Source organism: Andrena cerasifolii, chromosome 5 (genome assembly GCF_050908995.1).
Source record: "Andrena cerasifolii isolate SP2316 chromosome 5, iyAndCera1_principal, whole genome shotgun sequence".
Classification (NCBI taxonomy): Eukaryota; Metazoa; Arthropoda; class Insecta; order Hymenoptera; family Andrenidae; genus Andrena; species Andrena cerasifolii.
In genome coordinates this window covers 4833623-4856460 of record NC_135122.1, presented here as the reverse complement: position 1 = coordinate 4856460, position 22838 = coordinate 4833623, and the positions used below count along the sequence as shown (strand labels likewise).

The 22838-nt window shown below is 38.2% G+C and overlaps 1 protein-coding gene across 1 annotated transcript in view; it reads right to left on the bottom strand.

The window, feature by feature from the left end:
- The window catches only part of LOC143369294 (uncharacterized), a 65750-nt gene that overhangs the window by 27558 nt on the left and 15354 nt on the right, over positions 1–22838 (bottom strand). Inside the window, exons 3-5 of the mRNA XM_076813061.1 lie at positions 7566–7597; positions 5934–6021; positions 3706–3785 (exon numbers count right to left, since the gene is read on the bottom strand). Of these exons, the coding sequence (XP_076669176.1) occupies positions 3706–3785; positions 5934–6021; positions 7566–7597 (200 nt within the window). The remainder of the gene's footprint in view (positions 1–3705; positions 3786–5933; positions 6022–7565; positions 7598–22838) is intronic.

Here is a 22838-nt window from a genome sequence, read left to right as displayed (position 1 = left end):
GTATATCCTGTTACACTGACTTGTAAAGCGTTAAATCAAGTTCGATCACGTTCTCCAACTAACTATAATTAATTGAAAGTGTAACAACTAATAAGAGCTATATTTACTTTACATTAGCCTGAATTACTGAATAGACTTTATTCAACAAAATAAATTGGTAAAGTAGGAATGGGCATTCATTGGAACCATAATTTTGGTAGGCATTCGTTCCACACACTAATGATTACTATTTGTGTATAAACTATTGATGTATCTTCAAAACTCTTCTTTATGACCTTCAGAACTTTAGGCAATTTTAATTAAATTTCTCCAATATCCATACATTCATTTATTTTTTGCTAATTCAATTGAATTTCAGGAAGATAGACAGTTCTGTGTCTATCAAGTCTATGTCTACGTTTACTCAAAAATGTTCAACAAAGGGATTGAACAATATTTGGTTTAGTGACTTAGTTCGAATTTTGGATACAGTTATTTAGTACATAACACTTATAATTATATATTAAACGCATAGGGTGCACTAATCATATGAATAGTTAAAAATCAGTAAAAATCTGTACGTGTGCCTGAGAAATAAGGGAGAAAATCGAAAACCATGGGTATCTTACCTTAAGAAATTTCTGGAGAATACCGTCAAGGACTCAGCTCCCGATCACTTAAGAGTAACTACCTAAGAGTAACTACCGCGGGTTTTTAAACGTGTAAAGGGAAAACTTAATCCAATTTAAAAGCTTTTTGTTATTTCAGTAAATCTATGTTTTATCTTTAATTTGGTATTTAAAAAAGTGCACACATAATAATAATTATTTTATAATTTAACTTTGAAAGTGATAAACGCAAAGGGAGCAGTTTCTGATCACCTTCGCACGTTTCACTATGAGCTATCAAATTTTGCGTATAAATTTCAAAATACTTCATAATTATTTAGTAATTTGTTAGAATAAATTTGTATCATAATAAGCTTATTATTTGGTTTATTTTCCTAAACTGATCAGGAACTGGGTCCTTGACGGTAAATTACTGGGTGGATGGCTGTCAAAAGTTACATACATATTCATTGGCTTTCGGGAAACACTGTAGTAGTGCACGTTATGCACTAATTGTCTACAAAAAATTAAGCAAATTGATGAGCTGAACCTCGTGCACTCCCCTTGTAAGATATTAAGTGGCGCCTAGTTTTCGCTCTCCTCCGTTCCCTCTTCCTTATTTTAACCGTGATAGAGTAAATACCCAAGCTGCACCTATCAAGGATGCAGCTAATTATACGTCGCGCAATAACCAAGATACAAAACCGCCAGATCTCGATCAAAGAGATTAAACAAAAGAATACGCTTGTCCAGGAGGCGGTTGCGATGAGGGTCGCCAGCTATTCGCATTCCTGATGGCTATTAATGGACGACGTGAATCATTTTATCCTCGAATTATGAAAAACGAGCCAGCCCTTTCGCACAGTCGATCGATGAGAGGAACAAGCCAAAGGACGCGGTTTCAAATACCGTGCTTTGACCTGCTGGAAGGATAATTGATGATAAAAAACAATCGGCATCATGTACTGACATTGAGGATGGAATACTTTTCTTAGCAACCTTTCCATGCAACCCCATTTCACTGTTTAAACTCATTTCTTTTTCAAGAAAATTCTACGGTATCGTATTCCTTACTTTCATGGCGATTCTATTATTAAAGTCAGTATGTTCTTTTTACTTCATTCGTAGTTGAAATACAGTAATGGTATCATCAAATATGCAATCGTTATAGCCACACAGAGGCCTTGGGCGAAGGGGTTGCTATCGCATCATTTACACGACGACACTTTTGTGTCTAGATCAAGTATCCTTTGTGTCTAGCTAGAGCTAGTTGCAGTGTCTTCAGTCTAGCTCTAGCTGCGACTCCCGATAGGTCGAATTTAGTGTCGCGGGCTGCTCTAGGCAGTTTCCAACCCTCCGGAAATATTTTTGAGTGCCGTATACACTTGATCTAGACACAAACACGTACCTTTAATATATCAAATTTATTTCTAGACACAATACACGATAAATTTATACACACAAAGGTGTACGTCTTGATTTTTAAATATAACATTTTTTATATGAAAAAAATAACCCTAATCTCCAGCCTGTCAAAGGTATGTAACTCCTTAAAGAGTTGTGAATATGAATCGCTTAGAGTATCGGTTGACAGATATACCAAGTGAGACTCGCTAATAATGTGGATTCCGCAAGCTGCTATAACCTCGGCTGGATTCGTTAATTCAAGCGCGACGTGCGAGGTTTTCTGGGCAGCGTAATATGATTCGTCATATAGCATGCTTTTTACGACTCAAATTAGTGGGCCAAAAATATGGGCGATTAATTTCCAATGTTTCCTTTTTTCTCGTAACCTTAACAGAAGCGTATGCAAAATACAGGTGGCGAGCTGTACCTCCTGATCAAGATGTAGTATGGCAGGCAAGGGAACGATTAGTTCGACATATCGCCCTGTGCGATGCGAATCAACTGCTGATCGATCGATGACTTCCTTAACCCTCTAGTGCATACGCCTGCCTTAAGGCGGGCACATATTTAATTCAGGAGTTGGGCCTCTTTCTTTCTAATTCTCTATTATATCATAAATTTATATTTTTTTTAAACATTTTCCATAGTTTTTTATTAAAAATGAAGTATTTATTTTATATAAAAAAATACTACATTTTTTGTACCTGCTACATGATCCCGCCTTAAGGCGGTGACCCAGACGACTGCCCTGGGGAGCCCAGACGTCCTCTAAATTGAAAACAGACATCGGTTTTGGTTTTTTCATGCCCAAATTAGACTAGTCTAATTTTTTCCAATTGAGTTAAAAAATCTATGCACTAGAGGGTTAAGATCGGAATAGAGGGGCGACAAATGTGAAATACGATGCTCGTTAAGTTAGATGGGTGATTAACATGACCAGTACACGAGGTTCGCGTTGTGATCTGCACGTGCATATGCCAGCGGTTTGAAACGCCAAGACGCCCACGCCAGATAAGTAACTGAACGATCTTTTTAATACGTGTCATGATATCCAAGCGCCATGGCGCTACCTGTTACTTCCCTGACACGTCTACGACTACAGAAACGTGCCACTATTAAGTTTACTGATTTATTCGCTTTGATAAATCTGCGGAAATTATTTTTATCCCGCATGCAATTCACTAATATTTCTTTCAATTAACGTACACGGTTTATTTTACAATTAATACCCTCATTGCCTTTAAAGGTGCAGAGAATGTGTAAGAAAGAACATATTTGCTTCAAAAGAAGAAATATGGTGATTAAAATATCTAATTACCGAAACATATTTTGTTTTTGTAACAGAACTTAATTTTTTCGTCTCTTCTACTAACTCTAATGGCATGCGTAATTGTACAAACGAAAAACATGTTTCTCATTTTTTTAAATTTTAAAATACAGTAGCATAACTACTTTATACAACTTTATTTTATTTTCTAAGCGATCGTAGTTATATTTCAATATTGTATGAACCTGAATGGCTTTTTATCATACATAAAAAGCAAGCTCTTATACAGTTTATGCAAAACTCGCTTAATTAATTCGATAAAAGGTGTAAAGTACATAGACCTATGTTTATCTTTTAAATGAAATGACCCCATTTCACCTTACCGTTAATTATTGCACAAAATAGAAATGTAAGGAATAAAAAAAATTATTTATGTGTACTTACATCTGCACCACATCCATGGGGGGAACTTGCCGTCCACGCACCACTATTTTTTTATATTTGACGCCAGACTTTGTAAATTCCTGCAACAAAATGGAAATAAATATAAATAAATGAACATTTATAATTTCATAATGAACACGATATACATTTCTATATTTAATTTAATAAAGATTTTTTATATTTGTATATATTAATCAGAGTTGGCCGTTGAGTGAATTGTTTCGAATAAATATTTAAAATAATTATCCCAAGTAGATCTATAGAAACTTAATGCAGAAGACATCAGCGTATTAAAATGTAAATATAACGAAGTCAATTAGCAAATTGCAGTGTTGCCAGAGATGCTGAGGAAAAGTGATAAAATCTTTACGGACAATTATGCACGGCCCTTTATTTCAGGCGACAGGCCCGCAGGCCCAAAATTTCAGCTTTCCACCGAGAATGCCATTATGTACCTATAATGCGCTCTAATTAGACGTGGGCGACACCACAAGATCCCTCTGTTAATTATCAATGCTAAGCGGCACCATTGATGCTCAAAGGCGTTCGAATGCTTTTAAAATATTTCCCCTCGTGGATCCGAGTTTCTTCTCGCGTGGCAAATGACCGTGCGTGGAGGGGAAAAAAGGACACGGAACGACCCCGGTACAATCTCGACTCTGGGGCCTTTTATAATTGATCGGTCTTAGGTTGTGACAGGTCTGATCCAGAGAATAGGCACGCTCTCGCTAGACACTGAAATTCAGCGATCGAATCGTCGGCAGTCCGCTATTCCAGAAATCTAATAGTATGCTCATTAGCCCTCACGGGCCCTTTACCCGCGCTACGAATTAGTCGGGCTTGTTCGACCGTTTCAAAATACTAAACAAAGTCGGAACTGGCCCAGACGTGATATTAGGCTTTCGAGGGAGGAACAGCGAGTAAATTGAAAAGAATGAAAAGGGAGGAAAAGGCAGGAGTGAGAAGGAGAGGAGGCGAGAAGGAGTGGACGCAGATACATGGACCGAGCAAAGGGGCCTTAGACAGATATGCTCTTGGATATCTGCCCGATCAAGGAATGAAGCTACACTAAAATGACAGCTCGCGAAGGGGTAACAAAGAAACGATGTAGCTTGTTTTCAATTACCAAGAGGTACGGAAATATCTACATGCCAACATATTAATTGTACATCGAAGAAGTTGCAGGAAATATCGCAAGGCAATATATTACTTTCATTTGGGATTAAGAGTTGCGCCAACCAAGCACTCAAAATTTATCGGTGATGAACTGAATTAGTACTTAAATATATGTAGGAAGACATAATCAAAAAACATTTATATAGCCAGAAATAATAAAAATACATGTGAAAATAACTTTCAAAACTCATAGATACATGATTAAGCAACATTTCTAGAGTAGGCGATATTAAGTATGTACACTTTTTTTGGAAGCCCATTTTTGCAGGTGTTATGTTTTTTAAGTCCAAATTAAAATTTTGCAGGTTTCAACGATTCTAATTTATGTTATATGAAACATGAATAATTTCTCTTTACTTTGAAACGAATTAGGTACATACAAAAATAACAGCAATAATAATAATAAAAAGGTAATTAGCAATAATTAATATTATTGTTTTGTACAACAATTTCACTTTTGCTAGACGATATTAGGCGATCACTCTACTCATTACCGAATTTCTTATTCGTTACCTACTCGTATTTTACCAAAACGTTCTTTCTGATTAATACTTATCCTTCATACACACCGTTTTTAAGCACGAAATTATAAAATAGTACGACATAACACCCGTGTGTCACGCCGCCTAATTCAGACGATTTCAGCAACTGTGCCGAAAAGAACTAAATTACTTTTGCTGATTTTTTATTTATATTTTTGAAACTATGTTGAATTTTTACAATTGTTAATTTTTTACTTAACTCAAATATAATTCTACATACGTATGATATAAACACTTCTGCAAAAACAATATATCACACTTTCTTTTAAAAGTATAAAATCACAGAATATCCTTCCCAAAATTGCGCCGGTTGTATTTGCTTACCGAGTTAAATCGAAGATCTAATAAAACATTTTCTAATTTCGGATAATAAATATAATTGTCTGTAAAGAACGTACGTATCATTCGAAAAGTATAACTTTCTCCACGAGTAAATGTTCTCCAGAAAGTACAAGACCATTTGTAATTAACGTACATTCGATAAGGATGTGAATTTCATTTTGTCCTTACCTTTTCGTCATAGTAGCGGCACGTGTTTGTCAGGTCGACGATATACTTGAGACGCGGAAACTCTTGCAGCAACGCGGACGGTGTAAATCTGTAACAAGGCACGTGGGGAAATTATAGAGTGCCCATTCAACGTTGAATTTCGATGCTTCAACCATCAACTACTAATTACGAACGCCGTCGGTGAACGGTGCCCTATTCGCGTCACAGAATGCGAGCGTGACATCTTCCTTCGGCAGTTGGGCGAGCAGAGAAATATCTCCCAACTGTCGGGGGCCATATGTACGAGATGTTTCTTGGGACCGCGATCTTGACGTCCCGGTGATATATTAGGGGAGTAAGAAGTCCGAGGTCCCAAGCGAAGGGCCAGAATTAGGCGGGGGTGTCGGCCCAAATAGTTTCACCATCCCTTTCGATATATCAAATTCTCCGAAGAGCTGTACGCGATGCTCCTCTGAGGAGATAGCGCGGGGCCGTTTCGTCTCAAGCAAGTGTTTCTCATAAATAAACAACCCTAATCGTTCGTGCCGCGAAGTTATCAAGCAAAAAGGAAGGAGAAAGAAGGAAGAAGGAAACCGAAATTTATTGGAAGACTAATCGATTTAAAAACCACTAACGAACACCTAAACGTGCCACGGAGGATTTATTCTGCGATACGACGAAGAATAGGCACCTACCACCACAGGTTTCCCTTCCACCGTGTAACTTTTATTAAAAATATTTTCTCCAAGTCGTATTTTCGGAGATATTTAGGCGATACTAGCTACTGAATCACTTCATACAGCGTGCAAATGAAATGATAGAAATTTTAGGAATTCATGGAACTCGATGAAGGAAACAAAAGAGTCTCAGTAGTTTCTTAAAATGTCAAAGTCATGCCTGATTATTTGAATACAGAATTCTACGAATATTCACAATGCTATGCAATCCTACTTTCTCACCCTACGAAAAGTATGTTCAATACTTTAAATATAGTTGATTCAAATTATTGATAGAACCGCTATATGAATGCAATTTGTATTAAATTCAAACTGCTGTGCTGTTTAAATTTAAATTTAAATAATCCAAGACAAGATATATCCAATTCAAAGCTATCTATTAGTTGTTGACATGCAAAAAAAACTACTGAGCTACAAATTAAAATACTGAACATCTTTGAACCACATATTCATTTCCAAAAGTATAATATATTTATTAAAAATATTTTTGCTTCTTTTAATGACTCTATCGACCTCCACAATTTTATTTGTCCCTATGATTTATTTGCATCCTGTTATATTCATTACATGGCAACCGTACATGGTTTCCGAAATTGTTTTGCAATCAGAAAGAAAGTGATTCTTCGTGCAAAAGTAAGTTGAAAATATAGAATGAAACCTTTTGATGCGGGGCTTTGTTTCGAGAAAATTGATTTTGAAAACTCGTCCGATACGCGCGTGCCTATCTAAAAATCAGCAGAATTGATCACTAGATACGCAGCGACTATAAATGAAATGACTCCTCGTCCAAAAATAGTTCGAAATAATGAAATACCTTTTTTCATGGGGACTTTGCTTTTAAAAAAAAATCGATACTAAAATATCGCATCTAAACGACGACAGTTAATTGAATAAAGAACCAGATTGATCTACTCACCGATTTTCTGGCTCCAAATTGTTGCAGACAGCCTGAAACAATAAAACAGACAGGTTCGTTATCTAGTGAGATGGCAGAGTAACTAAAAACGGTTAATAATTTCTGTTTATGCCACAAGCATTGCTTCGTACGTATAGGATACTTTAAAAGAGACGTTAAGAAGCTTGTTTGGCCAGCTTAATCATTCATGGAACTTCGCGCCGAATTGTTGACCCTTATCCATGACTGGATAGGATAAGATGCGACTCATCACCCACCTCCTAGTAATTAATAACGTCAGCACAAGCGAGCCAAATAAGAGGATCTCGTACGGCGTTCACGAATCGCATTTAAGTTTCGAGTGATTGATTAGCTAAAATCACATGTCGGACAGCGATACGCGAAGACAGCGATAATTACAAAAGAAACCAACACACCTCCTGCACGATGACTCTGCGATATTTTCCGGCATTGCATTGTCCAGTGGCGGATTTAAGAAAAAAAGGCCCAGGTGGCAAACGTGGAGGGGCCCATTTTTTCGGGAAAATGAAGAGGTAGTTTACTAAAAGGGGGTAAATGTACAGAAAAGTATAGAAAAAAAGTGCTTGGATAAAATCAGAATTTATTTTTGAAGACGGGGCCCTATGGGGGGCCTTCTGAGCAGGGGCCCATTTTTCGGAAAACTACAGTGGTAGTTTACTGAAAGCGAGCTCAGTGTAATAATACAGAAAAGAATATAGTTTAGATAAAATCATATTTTTTTTTAAGGATGGGGCCTTGGTGGGGCCTTTCGAGCAGGGGCCCAGGTGGCAACTGCTCATAGGCCGCCCTGTTAAATCCGCCACTGGCATTGTCCCATCATTACTGTTCTACCTTCTTGTCTGTGAGAGTGTAAATAATTGATCGTGTATTAATTGTTTATTTTTAAGGTATGCAGTTCAGTTTGTAATTACATACGAAGGAACACATACGAAAACCACATTACACTCTTGTAAGTTAGATGATTTAACCTTTAATCGGCGGAGAGCTTGATCGCACGTCGGATAAAGGGCCCATTTTTAATTTTTTATCCATAACTTCATTCATACACATTTCAGAATGCACATCAGATATTAATCTTCTTTATCTTCTTCAAGAAGTAATACGTCACATTTCACAAGAAACATTGTTCTGATTCGATTGAAAATATTAGGTGGATGCAAAAGTTCTTTCAGTTTAGTGAACCAAATTGCCTTATCATAAATAAAACTACATTACCTACTTGTTTTTTTTTAGTCAATGTATTTTCCTTCTGCCACTATTCTGGTAAAAATACAGATAGCTGTAGTAAATAGTAAAAAATACATTTCCGCACACGTAACATCACCTAACAATGAGCAAACGAACTTTTGCAACGACCTAATATAATATAGCAATATATAACAGAAAACAAATAACCACCAACCAAAATATAACCTAACGCGTCGCTCTGCTTTTCGTTAGTATTTGTAAAATTACCATAAGCGCAAGTAGACAACCTCAGCGTACTGAATACACGCCCAAAACCGTGGAAAATAAAGTAAAAGGCACTAAGAAAACGTCACTACGAAGAAACGTGAAGAAGTAAATTGAACATCGGCATTTCTTTCACATAGTTTGGATAGCACAGACTTAAGAGCGCGTAAATTGAAACTTTCGTTCGTCCGCTTGTAGGATCGCACTCGCTATGGGTGGGCTAATGGTAATTACGGGTTTAGACTCTGCGATCCGATTGACTGGGCGGAGAGATCGTATCTACGGATGAGTGCGGAATGAGTATCGGTCGCATTAATAACGGGCTCGTGTTATAGCTTTCGTATCCAAGCATAATAATTCGACGTTGACTAGGCGTGGAACCCTTTCCTATCTTAATGGTAGCACTTTCGTTGTTGCTCCACGTCTACCTTATGAACATGTAATCCCACCAAAATGATTGACAAGCGCGGCTATGTGCTACTCGTCAAGTTCAACGTATCTGACATTACGTTGCAATAATAAACAGGTAGGTACTCAAAGGTCCAAGCAATTCCGATATTTTTGAAACTTAGCAAATTTGTAAGGAACCTCAACAGAAATATCAGACAATTTTTTGGTTGGTACTTTATAGTTCTACAGGGTGAAAACACCCCTTACAGGTTAATGTGTATTTTCCTATTTTCCTGCATATCTTAACAACTATATAATAGTACCTAGATAGGTAGATATAAAAAAGGGTACAATACAAATTTAATAATTTAATAATTTAATTATAAAACTATGCAATTGAAAGGTGTAAAATTTAACCTACGAATTTTGAGGAATTTCCTGCTAAAAAAGTCGTTAGAGCCACACAACTCTTAATAAACATATTTAATTAAAAACTTGTTATCTTATTTCCATGGTTCCGGAGATATTCAAGATGCTAATTCTTATTGGCCTGGAGAAGTACTCTGTGTACGTGTACAACATTAACTTTACCAAAAATGGTCCACACACTCGGTCGTTATTATTTTGTAACAGACAGAAACAATCAAGCTGGTCTGAAGGAAACGTTTTACATAGTCGCGAGTCAAGGATGCAAGGAAATTAAGAGGAAATGGAGACAGAAGGGAAAGGAAGACAGAAAGATTCGAGGAAGAAGCGGAGGCTGCCCACCTGCGAAATTTACTAACCCCGCCCGCGACAGGGGCAGTTTATTTTTCGCACGGTATAGTCCACCTTCCTTCGGATGAAAGCAGGATCGGTCTCTCTGCTGATTCCACCATTCAATTTCACGATCCTTAGTCTAATATACGACCGCGTCTAAATCAGGATTATCGACCGACGAGCTATACCCCCCTCCATTGTGTGCCTTCATGGCGGTCCACGCGAGCTCACGCAGTTGCAGTCTTTTCGTCAGTATGCCACCCCCAACCCATTGCATTTTTTCTATTCACCTCGCCAACTTCCTTAAGCAAAATATCGTGGACGTATCGGTGCATCTCCTGCTCTACCACAATAATTGAAACTAAGTAACTGTGCTGGATATTCTTTACGAGTGAATTCATTTTTTAATTCCTTCTTAAACCCATACGGGCCTCTGAAGGTAGGTTTTCTTATACGCGACTGGGCGCAAGGTCAAGGAGTTCAAAGTCGATTTTCTCAAAAATGAAGCGCAATATCGAAAAATTTTATTCCTTTTCCTCGACTTATTTCATTGTTATAAGTCGAAAAGGAAGAGTAACTTTTTTTGATATCGTGCTTCATTTTCGGGAAAATCGACTTTGAATTTCTTGACGCTGCGTTCAGACGGGTATAGGGAAATGTGCCTTAAGTTCTAAGATCTTAACCGACTCCACGCAATGCTGATTGTGCCAGTATGTACACTGTTATGTTGCGTTGTAAAGTGAAAAGAAGAAATATGGATATTATTATGTGTTACCTCACAAATTAGTACTGAAATGTAATAATTCATCATAATAAACGCAGTACTTAAACGCAGGGCTTGAAAACTGTTGCAATATCGATTTCGGTTCTTTCAAGTGATTCTTTTGTAAGTCCCCTGTTTTTAGCCATGTGCATAATTATCTCATTTTTAAACTGCTTGCAGATAATTATTATGTGGAGAATTTCACATCATAAGGTTATATTTATTGTTTACACGAAACAATTTTATATTTTTTAAGAAGTATCCGAAACTGGTACAATACCTTAAAGTAGCCACAAATGGTGCATCTACCCTACGCGACAGAAGTCATCTTAGGAATTAACCTGTTACCCGGCAAAGCCGAGTTAACTTATCATCAGAAAATTTCTTCGCATTCTTCTGCGATAATTACAAAATGTCACTCAGACAAAATAAAAAAAAATATTATTATTATTATTGTATTGCTTTAAACCAGATGTGGCTTATACAGCAAATACAATATAGATACGTGTAGTTTATAAAGCATAAAATTTCCAAATAACCAGCTACCACATTACATAATAACATTTACACTATTTAGTATTTAATATCTGCCTTACTTGTCAGTAATTAAATTCTTACATTGCATTTCTTAAGAAAATTCAAGATAAGTTTAGGACAGCAATAAATAATGTGTTAGATAATTACAAAATAAGATAAGTTGCTTTGTGACCATTTTTAAACGTGGACTCTCAAATACACTGGCCACGTTCTTGGTAAAAAAAAACGACCCACTTTTAACAGCTTTAACACTGAATTACGATTAAATGCGAGAACAGTGATAGCATTACTTTCAAACGGAGGGTGGTAGCGAAGAAATAATTTTGATCGGGCGCGAGCGCAGCGAAGACCCGTTGGAGAAGAGCGATACTGGCGCGCGACGTAGGCGTCAACCAACGGTAGGTATCGGCGGTATTTATTGGGAATATTTATGAGGGGTGCGCTTTCATGCTTTCGCGGCGAGTGGGCCGTAATACTTGGAAGGTCCTCGCCCCGTCATCCGAAGCCGACGGCGCAATTTCGGCGGAACTGCCGTGAGAAATTTCACGGGGAGAATCGCGAGAGGCGTCTACGGATTTAACCATGAAGATATCGACGTCACAGCGCCTTATTCCTTCATGAAGCAATATATTCACGCATACAGGCGCGGATAATGCATAATTAGAATTATCGGCGTACAGAATACACCCAAGAGTTTCGCAGAGAAAGTAACGGCTGTATTTATGTACACGTACACGTACGTGCTTCAGAAAGACAAAAAGATAAAAAGGATATTCATCAGATATGTATAATCAGATGTGCAATGAGTGAAAATGAATCTCGGACAGGCCCGCGCTCGCACAGTGGAGGAGCTACGAAAAGCAGCATTCCCATCTATGACACGAGGTTCCGTGGCGTCGACCACAGCGCCACGCGGCCGTTTTGTGAGTTATCGACGCCTTCGAATTTCTGACCTCTGTTGCAACAAAATTTCTTCGACTTTTTACCCTGATAATAGTGTCAATGCGAACACGATATCAATGGGAATATAATATCATTTTATGTTTTATAATATTACCCTCGGTACATCATTTCTCGGTAGACGCGAGTAAAAGGTCACATTTACGATCCAGATTCCACAAATGTGCATGCTCGTCGATTAAACTTCATAATGCGGGGTGCTGAATGCATCTGCAGTAATAACTTTAATGGATCATGTACTGGAGAAGATAAAGCATTTACATGAATTCTGTAAATGTAAGGACGAGGTCTCTAACCTGTATATGAAACGTTTTCGGCCAAATACGAACACCGTCAAAACCTAGATATGAAACATAAACTCTAAAACAAATATCATCGACCTCATACAGAGAAATAGCGTTATGTTCTACATTTCGCTACGTTACCATATCTTCCCCGAGTCGTAAAGTTTCCCCACAGCCACCCAGCGTGGATAACGACTGGCACAGCAAGTAGATTTATACTCGCCCAAAAAACTTTGTATTCCAACAAGTACAGCATTTCAAATAAATGCTATCATTTAATTGTCAGCATTTTGCAGCAGATATTACTACACTTATCCGCGGTGTGATTATACATGTTACCCTATGGATGATAAACTATTTAACAATAAGTGAATCAAAGATAAGTGAGGTGTATCGAAAAGTTTTTGATTGAAAATCAGATGCTCGTACTATAAAATTTGGAAAAATAGTTATCCATTGAAAATTGATTTTTATAAATAATTTTAAATGATATTTTATGCCCCTAAATATTTTACGAAAGTTTCCACTAGTTTTACGAATCTTAAATACTCGAAGTGTATACTTTATTTTTATATGTGTTATAAATATATAAAACTCTGAGCCAAAGTTATTGTGTAAAATACTAGGAAAAGGAGACTAATTATATTGTTATTTTGCATAATCTTTTATGCAGCGTGAATTATTCAGAAACATAAAAAATGAGACAGCAGAAGGTGAATCGTTATTAATTGTAAGTTTAATTCGTATCAAAGATTCTGAGCAAGATTCTACAGCACGACAATACTTTTCTTACTTTCATGTAAATAGTAAAAGCACTGACACCAAACTCTTGAACATATAAAACGAAGCATTAAATTCCATGGCAGCAATAGCAAAAAAGACACCGTCAAAATTCTACTTTGTGATTGTCTACCAAATAAAAATGAAAGTTTTCTAAAGTAACACTCGAAGCTAAACAACTTCTATCTTCTTATATTAACAATATTTGTTGAAGAGTAACAAAATAACGGCGGTTTGAAAAAAGATTTGACAAAACACTCAAAAGGATGTTTTCTCGAGTGTTTCCCGAGAAAAATTATTTTTGTGGAATATCTCGAGAACTATTAGAGATAGGGAAATAGTGTCAATGGACGAATTTTGTGTCTTTGCATGCGAAATATGACTGACTCGCCAGATTTTCAAAAATCCATAAAAATGATTTTTCAACCCTAACTTTGAACGCAGTTTTCACCCCCCAAATATGAAAACTGGGAAAAATAAAAAAACACGTATTTCTTATTTCTCGGTCCTCTATAACATATCCAAGAATCAAAATGATCCGAGGCGGACACCTAAAATACTCTCCATGTTAGATGATTGTAAAAGTGGTGTATCGCTGATTCGCACTCGCTGGAAATATTAAAAGCATCTGTTCGGAGGAAAGGAATGAGTGAACGCGATACTAATAGGTAATACGACATCACATATGTGCATGTTCCACGAGACATCATTCGCGAGTAAGTGCATCGATAACCATTGTCTGACTGTTACAAGCAAGAGCATTCTGATCGGGGAACATTGCTCCGCAACGGCTAAACGACCCACGGTGCACAAAGCGGCTGAGACGATTTCTGTTAAATCTCCTTATGGACGAGAAGCAAGCCGGAGCGGGAGGGAAGCTTGGAAAGAGAACGGGGAGGGACAATTCGCGAGAAGAACATTTTGTTGTATGAGCACGACCAACGGTTATACGTACTCATATAGAATCGCAGAGGGACGCCATATAGACTGCTATATGGCTGCCGCCAGCTGATATATGCGCGACGTTATCTGTATCCACTTACTTCCACGTTTGGCAGAAGACTTGAAGCGATTTAAAATGGGTCACCTTAGCTAGAGAGACGTATACAACAAAGGAACGTGTCGGAAGTAGCACTCACTATAAAATCCTTCTACCATTTCCACCGATTACGTCGATTTCGATATCAACTGTTCGGAACGCGCGACAATCGAAGGTGGTCTATGCACCGACTTCGCCGCTCGCAATGTAGGTAAGATGGTAATAGACAATTTGACGAAAAAATAATAATTATTCGAAGAATAGTATCTCTATCGAAAGACTGTTTTCTTAATCCTCAGTTGTCGCACCTACTTTTTCGAACGTCGTTGTCACACTCAATTTGACCCTGCCAATATTCAATCAGTTGTTATTTAAAAACTATTTGTTCAATTCAGTCTAAAAAATTCTGAGATAAAGTTTGAACATTGTAGAATGTATGCCCATCGTTGAAAGTTGACATTTAAAGTGTCATCATGATTAAAAAAAAATTGAATCAATAAGAGTTCGGACAAAAAGTTTTTTGCTTAAAAAATTGCAGGGTTAATTTGATCCAGTGTGACAACCGAAGGTTAACAGTGGCAATTTTGTTTACTGGCGATTTTCACGCTTTTTAGATTTTTTACTATAATTTCAAAACATTTGCAGTTTTTCTTGAGATTTAGATTGCTTAGTATTACTTCTGACGTTTGTATTCGCGCATCTTGCATTCGCAATAAATTTTAGTAATGTTTACTCTATCAAATATAAATGTCTACTTTATTATATTTCCTAGAGGAGTAATTGGATTGAATCTGGTTTCCCTGAAGGTAAGTAGCGTGCAAAAGTATTCGGCCACCCTTTAAAATCGCATAACTTTTTTTAAATTAAACCAAACGGCTTGAGTTTTTTTGAGAAGCTAGAAGGATTAGTATGCTAAGTGCGTGATTTGTCGTTTTGAAAAAAATGCAGGTGGTCAGAATAGCAAAAAAAAAATAGAAAAGGTCGTTTTTTAAACTTTGTTTTAAGAACCTGTAACGAAAATTAAAAAAAAACGTTTGTAGATTTAAGTAAGTTATATACGTGCCTAAAATTTCATCAAAATCGATTAACGTTGCTCCGAGCTATAAATGCTTAAATATCGCAGAATAAGGTTGAAAATCGTTAATAAAAAAAATCATTTAAAAAACGACCTTTTCTATTTTTTTGCTATTCCGACCAAGTGCATTTTTTTCAAAACGACGAATCACGTCACTTAGCAAACTACTCCTTCTAGCTTCTAAAAAAAAAATTCAAGACGTTTGGATTAATTTTAAAAAAGTTATGCGATTTTAATGGGTGGCCGAATACTTTTGCACGTCACTGTAAATCCCAACAGTTTTTTGTATTTGACTATATAAATATGACGATGCATTTAGTTTCTTAGTCCCCTCATGCAAGTTTTATTTAAAAAAAAAAATCCCCTACTTTTGGCAAACTTTTGAAATCAGGTCAATATATATGCATGTATATATAATATGTTTATGTACATCTGTATATGTGGGGATACCTGATGGACCCAAGTCCCGTACGAGAAACCAGAAGCATGCAGCACTCGTCATTCGGTGAGCGCGACCCAGTAAACCCCTTTGTTACATCTCAAGCAGTATGAAGTGTGAAACCCCTTGTTTCGGCCACTGAACCTAACAGCCGGTGCCAGATAACAGAAACAAATATGCATAGAAGAAGGCTAGCTCTTCTTTTCATTCCATTCGACGTGCCCTTACGTTGAGCACGAATTCTCTTTTCTGGACCAGTAGCGTTGGGCCTCAGCTTGCCTCATTTGCATTCGTGCTCACGTCTGTACGCGCCCTTACAGTTCGCATACCTACAGTATTTCCGATTTGAATTGTGTACGCGCTAGTATTCGTTATGAAAAAGTTTAAAATAAAATTTAAAAATACTTCCATCCACTATTCGTGCAACCCGATAATTCCGACCAAAGAAAACCGCTCGAAATATCGTGACGATTCAACGATATCGCATGACCTACGGGAGGCTCGAAGACCTGCACCCTCCCTGTGTGGAAAATGATTCTCTGTCGGCGACGTAGAAGAAATGAGAAAATCCATGATTCTTCCAAGTTCTATCAGCGTGTCGGTAGCAACGATCGATTACCCGAGCAATAATGGCACCGGTAGCTGTGGGGGACCTTTTAAAGGGCTCTGTGTTGTTCTCCGCCCTTTTCTCTGTTCCTTTCAACAGATCCCGCGCGGCTGATAAGTGGACAATTAAAATGCACTAGTCTTTCGGGGAAAATCGTTAAGTATGAAAACAGCCGGCCCAGTGGAGTTCCCAAAGAATTCTCCCGGCACGGAACGACCTCCCTCAGTTTACCTAAAGCACGGTGTACCGCGGTCGTGCTGCGTCACGCAGCTTTTATTGGCTTTCCTTCGACAGGCACATTTTTATTTGATCGTAAAGAATATAGTACAAGTGTTTAGGAATTAATTATAGACCTTATACGTCCCGATACGGCGGCACAGCCTCGCCATTCTGTGTAGATAACGAATTAGTATCGGAGCCAACACGGAACTTTATAGACTGCCATCAGAGGCCGTGTGTTTCCTATCACCGAGTACCGTGAAAGCTCGCAGGACAGCGACTGAGAGCGTGTTCCTGGCTGAATATAAATAATAGGGCCACGTCGGCAGTCACTATAATTCAATTCACACCTGATAACTGTGACCATAGAATTTCCATATTACAGGCTGCAATAAAATTAAAAATATTTTCGGGGCGGTCCGCGCGCCCCGGGGGGTCCCGCCGGTCTTCTCTACTCTTCTCTCCCGGGACGAACGAGCCACGGATCGCGATCCTTCACGTTCGCTGTCTTACGAATTTGTTCCTCGAATTTGTTTCTCCGTTTTGTCTCCGGTGGTCCTACCGCGAGTACGACAAATGGCAACAGAATGGCAAAACGAAACTGTGCCGACGGTCCACCACTTTTTGGAATTCTTGACTGGAATAATGATTTCTATTGAGGAGCCAAAGGAGTGTCCCTCGCCACTCGTTTCACTCGGGCAGGGGAAAGGTGTCTAAAACGATCCCCTTAAGGCGAAATTCATATAAAAATTTATAATAATGCAGATTATTTAAATAGAAGTAAAGTAGCTTTTGTGAGTTAGTTCAGCTACCTTATTACAGGCTTGGATCAAATTTAGCTACCTGATCAATTATGTTTTTTATTCGTATTTTTGTGAAGGCATGCTAAAGGATCGTTTTGTACAACTATGTGTATAAAATGATCCCTACGAGGGATCCCTAGAAAAATGATCTATAGGATCATTTTATACTAGAGAGGGATCGTATGACCCCAAACATCCAACTCATGTTCAGTGGTCGAATATAACGTCAAATTTTTGTTGAATTCTTATTAAATTCGCGAAAATACACCTGTCACACTATCAAGGAGAGGACAACATGTGGTAGACACCGATTTTTATGAGCCTTGGCACGATGGATCTATGTCGAGAATAAGTAAATAGGTGTCCGAGCGTTTCGGCCTTAATAATAGAGATATTTACATGTAAATTATTAAAAAATTTCATAGTGGCCGTGGGGTTTTAGTGGGTAAAAATCCAACACTACCCTGGCGCCTGGGTCACTAGGGATTGCAAACCGGTAAATCGGTAAATCGGTTTGAAGTTTTTTTTCACTGATAACGTAGTAGATATCGACGGAATTATGCGCTACATTGCTATACATCCAATTTTTACCGCTAAATCGCCAAATTTTTACCGGTAATTTGATAAATTACGTATTTCTCGATATTTGCCGATATTTATCAGTGAAAAAAAGCTTCAAACCGATTTACCGATTTACCGGTTTGCAATCCCTAATAGTCCCCATTCAAAAGAGAATAATTAGTCAGCGGAAGGCAGCAAATAATATATAACAGTAATACGATTATTAGTTCCGAATAGAAAATACGGTATCCACATCAACGAAAATGGCACTGTTTATCATTAACCTTAATCTACCTCGCTATAAATTGTGCCTCGTTAAATCTGCGCATTCTTCGAGAATATAGATTCCGCTGCACAAATAAATTACTACGTCACGAGAGGGGAAAAAATCTATTATTTCCGTGTATCTGCCAGGCGTCCAGCTAGAAGTCATAAATCTTAAGCTGACCAGAGCCAACCAAAGAATCAATTTCGCCGACAACGCGATGGATTTGGTAACCTATAATCTATAACTCCTAATCCGTATCACACTCAAAGGCGTTATTTCCCGACATACCTCTCACCAATGGGCCCTGGTGCCTTTCCTCCGGCCAGTTAATTGTTTTAGCTACAGGGGTGAGAATACATTATACATTAACGAATGAGCGGCGCGGCCGGGAAGCAAGATTAACGACTCGCAGGTATTTACGGCCGTGACTTGTCGGGTACTGTTAAACAAATGTTTGGTTTCCTTCCCCGACGACCCCGCCTCGTCAGCCCCTCGCAGGGTGCGTAAGGAGCTCCTTTAGATCTGAAGGGCCGGTGTTCGCGCTCGTGGCGCCGTATCAGTCACCCCTCACCCCCTCCCGAACACACGCCCACTCCTGTCATCCCCTTTGCTGGGTTCCATCGAGTCGCGTTTGCCAAGAAATTCATCGTTGCGGTTTGAAGGATCGACGGGCACCGGCGCGCAGGATGAACGAAACTACTTCGCGACGTTACCATCCCGATGGTTTTGCGTGCGCCCTGCACGGTGTCCTAAATGCCAATTTCCTCAATACTGCGGAAAGATTTACGGTGCAGGTTGCGCCGTTGCTCTCCCCCCCCCCCCCCAGACACAGGGTGAAATCAGGAAGCGATGTCGGGCCGACGATACAAGGGAAAACAGCCAACCGACGATAAATTCGGCGATTCCTTCGCGTGTCACCGGGCATGCTGGTAACACGTCTGCGAGCGGATGAAAGATCGGGGAAGGGAAAAGTAAAGCCAGCCGAGGGATGAAGGGAAAAGTGGAACGGGGATGGAAGCAGGGGCATGCCGAAGGGAAGAAAGAAGAGGAAAAAGGGAGAAAGGCTGTAAGATCGGGGCAAAGGGGGGCAGGTAGAACAGAACGCTGGGCGTCGACTCATACGCGCGCCATTCAAAGGAAATTTATGTACCAGAAGCATAAAGCCACTGCCGCGTCTTAGACACCGCTATTGGAGACACCCAAACCACCGAATTCACGAATCCTCTTCTCTTTCCCATTCTCTGTCTTTACTTCTCTTTCAACGAACTCGTGTCCCCTATTATAGGCGGCGTAGCTACAATTCAAACGAATAACTGCATCTCACCCGCACATACTAATATCGGATGTATGGAACGCGATGCTGATGGAAGTTAGAGGAAGTGGGCGAGGGAATGTGATGTTATAGCGAGGGGAGTAAGTCGAGAGATAAAGGAAAAGTAACAATATTGCCTCTCGGCGATCGTCGTCGGACTATCAGAAATTCCTTGGGGCACGTTTGCAAGCCGTTATTCCTTGCGTCACGGGGGTCGTGTGTAGGGTGCAAAGGAATTATATGGCATGGTGATTCGAAACTATCTGTTTAAAAAATGTACCGCAAGCGTAACCTTAACCGTGAGATTCGAGGTAATTTTTTAGTGTAACGTGTTTGACTCACTGAAAGAGAAAATTGCCGAAGGAACTGTGTTCCAAAGACTGTTTTAAATTTAAACAATGAACGACAAAAATGATCCCTTTGAAATTTGTTATCATCCCAGTGAATAAACACATTGAAATAAAAAAAATTGGATCTTGAATTTACAAGTCAAGTCTTGCGACATATTTTTTTAACAGATCTCCACTGATTCAGAGGTAGAAACACAGTTTTTGTATCCCCTTTGGAATGCTACAGAGTAAAAATTGTTTAAACAAATGTTATTTGTCATATCCCAGAATGGCTTTGCGGGTGTAAAATCTTGATTCTGAAAGGATGAACATCGAATAGCCGAAACAATTGAAGAATCTGTTTTATAACCCACTATCCCACACTCAGAAGCTGAGGTACCTGATTTTTTACGGATTATTGAGAACACAGTAAAGTAATACAGATGTACAATTGTTTTATCCAAGAGTTTATCATTTTTTATTTAAATATTTTAATAGCGGAAATTCTGCGAAATGCCTTCTCAAAAATTATTTTCTTTTTCCTTGGATTATTTACAAACCCATTTGATTCTTATGTAGTGTAAAAGTAACAAAATGTTATTATTGAACTTCAAGTACAATATATAGCACCTAAAAATTAAGAGAACTATTACAAATTTCCCTACTCAAGCGGACCGAAATAAATTGGGAATTATTATTTTCTTACACAATGATTTGAGGAGAGATTTTGTGTCTCTTACAAACACTAAATAGTTTAACATTGCATCGCAGTTTTAAAACACCCAACAGTAGGTACGTACATATATACACTTCATAAATTCAATTAAAAATTTCCATGTGAAAAAGCAATGAATTAGAATGGATACAAAATTCTTACAGGCAAAATTCAAAAAAATCTTATAAAGATATCATTAATACCCAAAATTAAAGTTTTAGTTTAAACTACACATCTATCGGCTTAAAAACATTATGCATATTCCTAGCTCTTTCAATAATAACTATTGTTATTATATCAATTCTAATAAACTTTATTCATCCATTAATAATAATCTTGCTTCTAGTTTTATACTCAGTTATAAATCTAACATTCTTATTCGTTACTACAGGATTATCAATCTATTTATTTATAATTTTTATCTCTATTATTGGAGGAATAATAATTATATTTCTCTATTTTACCAGAATAATCAATAATCATCCCCCAAAAATTAAAATAAATGAACTTATAATAGTTATATATTTACTCATTGGAATTTCATCCGTCATATTAATTACATACCTTTATTATCCAGAACAAGCAGAATTCTACATAAATAACTGTTTAACATAAGCTGTAACATAAGCTGTTTAGCTGTTAAGGTGAATGTCCCAATTTCTTCTCATTTAAGAGGCAACTCGTCATAAAGAAGGTGTAAAAAATTTGTTTGCGATCAAAATTTGCAGAGTAATTGATTAATTCTTTAATAATAAATCAACCAATTCAAAAACTATTTAAGATAGATATTTCAAGATACTTAACTATTAGTAATTTGTAATTAAATATTATTACCCCAAGCTCGTGCAACACTCGCGTAAATGTTTAAATAGTTTAGAATTATTTTGTTGCAACTATAGTACAATCGTAACGCATATAATAATAAGAAAAATACGAAACGATCAAAAATGGGGACATTCACCTTATAGCATTCTAAATATGAAGCTCGAACTCATCCAAATCTTGGACAATACAATTGCAAGTTCAATATATTTAGCGCTAAAGAAAACACGATCTTGAAAATAGTAATTCGACAACATTCAAATCCTTTAAAAAAAAAAAAAAGACAAGGTAGGCACGTTCATAATATTGAATTTAAAATAAATGAGAAATATCGAATACTAGGTAATGATCGCATCTCTTGCGATAACTTCGTAGAAGAGAATCCTCGAAAGGCATAAAACGTTTGAGAAGCGGTGTCTCTGGTAACGCGTGTGCACGGTGCGCGCACCCACATGTGCCCGTAAGTAGGTAGTACCTGCGCGTAACGAAGCCTCGCAAAATAAGAGAAACGGCGAAACACGATCGGACAAAACGATAAGCTTCGCTACTGCGAGATCTCCTTTACTCCACGGGGTTCCCGGAAAGAGAGGTCCCCGAGATGGACACTCGCCATCTCATCTAGCAGAGATAGGCCGCGGCCCAGCTGCCATATCTGATGAAACGCGATGGATGGGACAGCGTGACACTAAAGTACGAGACAAAAGTGTCCCATGCGGCGTGCTCCCCTCTAGCCCACAGCGTCTACACCCTCTGCCTCGGCCACAACCTATGGCACCCACCACCTGGAATCCAGCGATGATCGCGCGGGAATCGACAAAAAGTTACCCTATCTTCTCGTCAATTTCTTATCCACTTTCACGTTTGTCAACGGTTATGTACACCGCCATTCCCCGAAACAACTGCCTGTTTTGTGCCTATACAAGCAGTTCCCACTGTAATGGCTCCGCATGAACTACCGTCCAAGCTGTCAGGAATGTGTGAAAAATGTTTCAGATGAAAGCTAAGAAAGTGCACCGTGAGCACTTCTGAAGCTCCATTTTCGTTTCACTTACAATGTTAATAAATACCAGCTTTCCTCTCAGTACGTACTAATTTTATATAAATAATTGTGCTAGGCTGTCTAATAAATTCGTGCCAT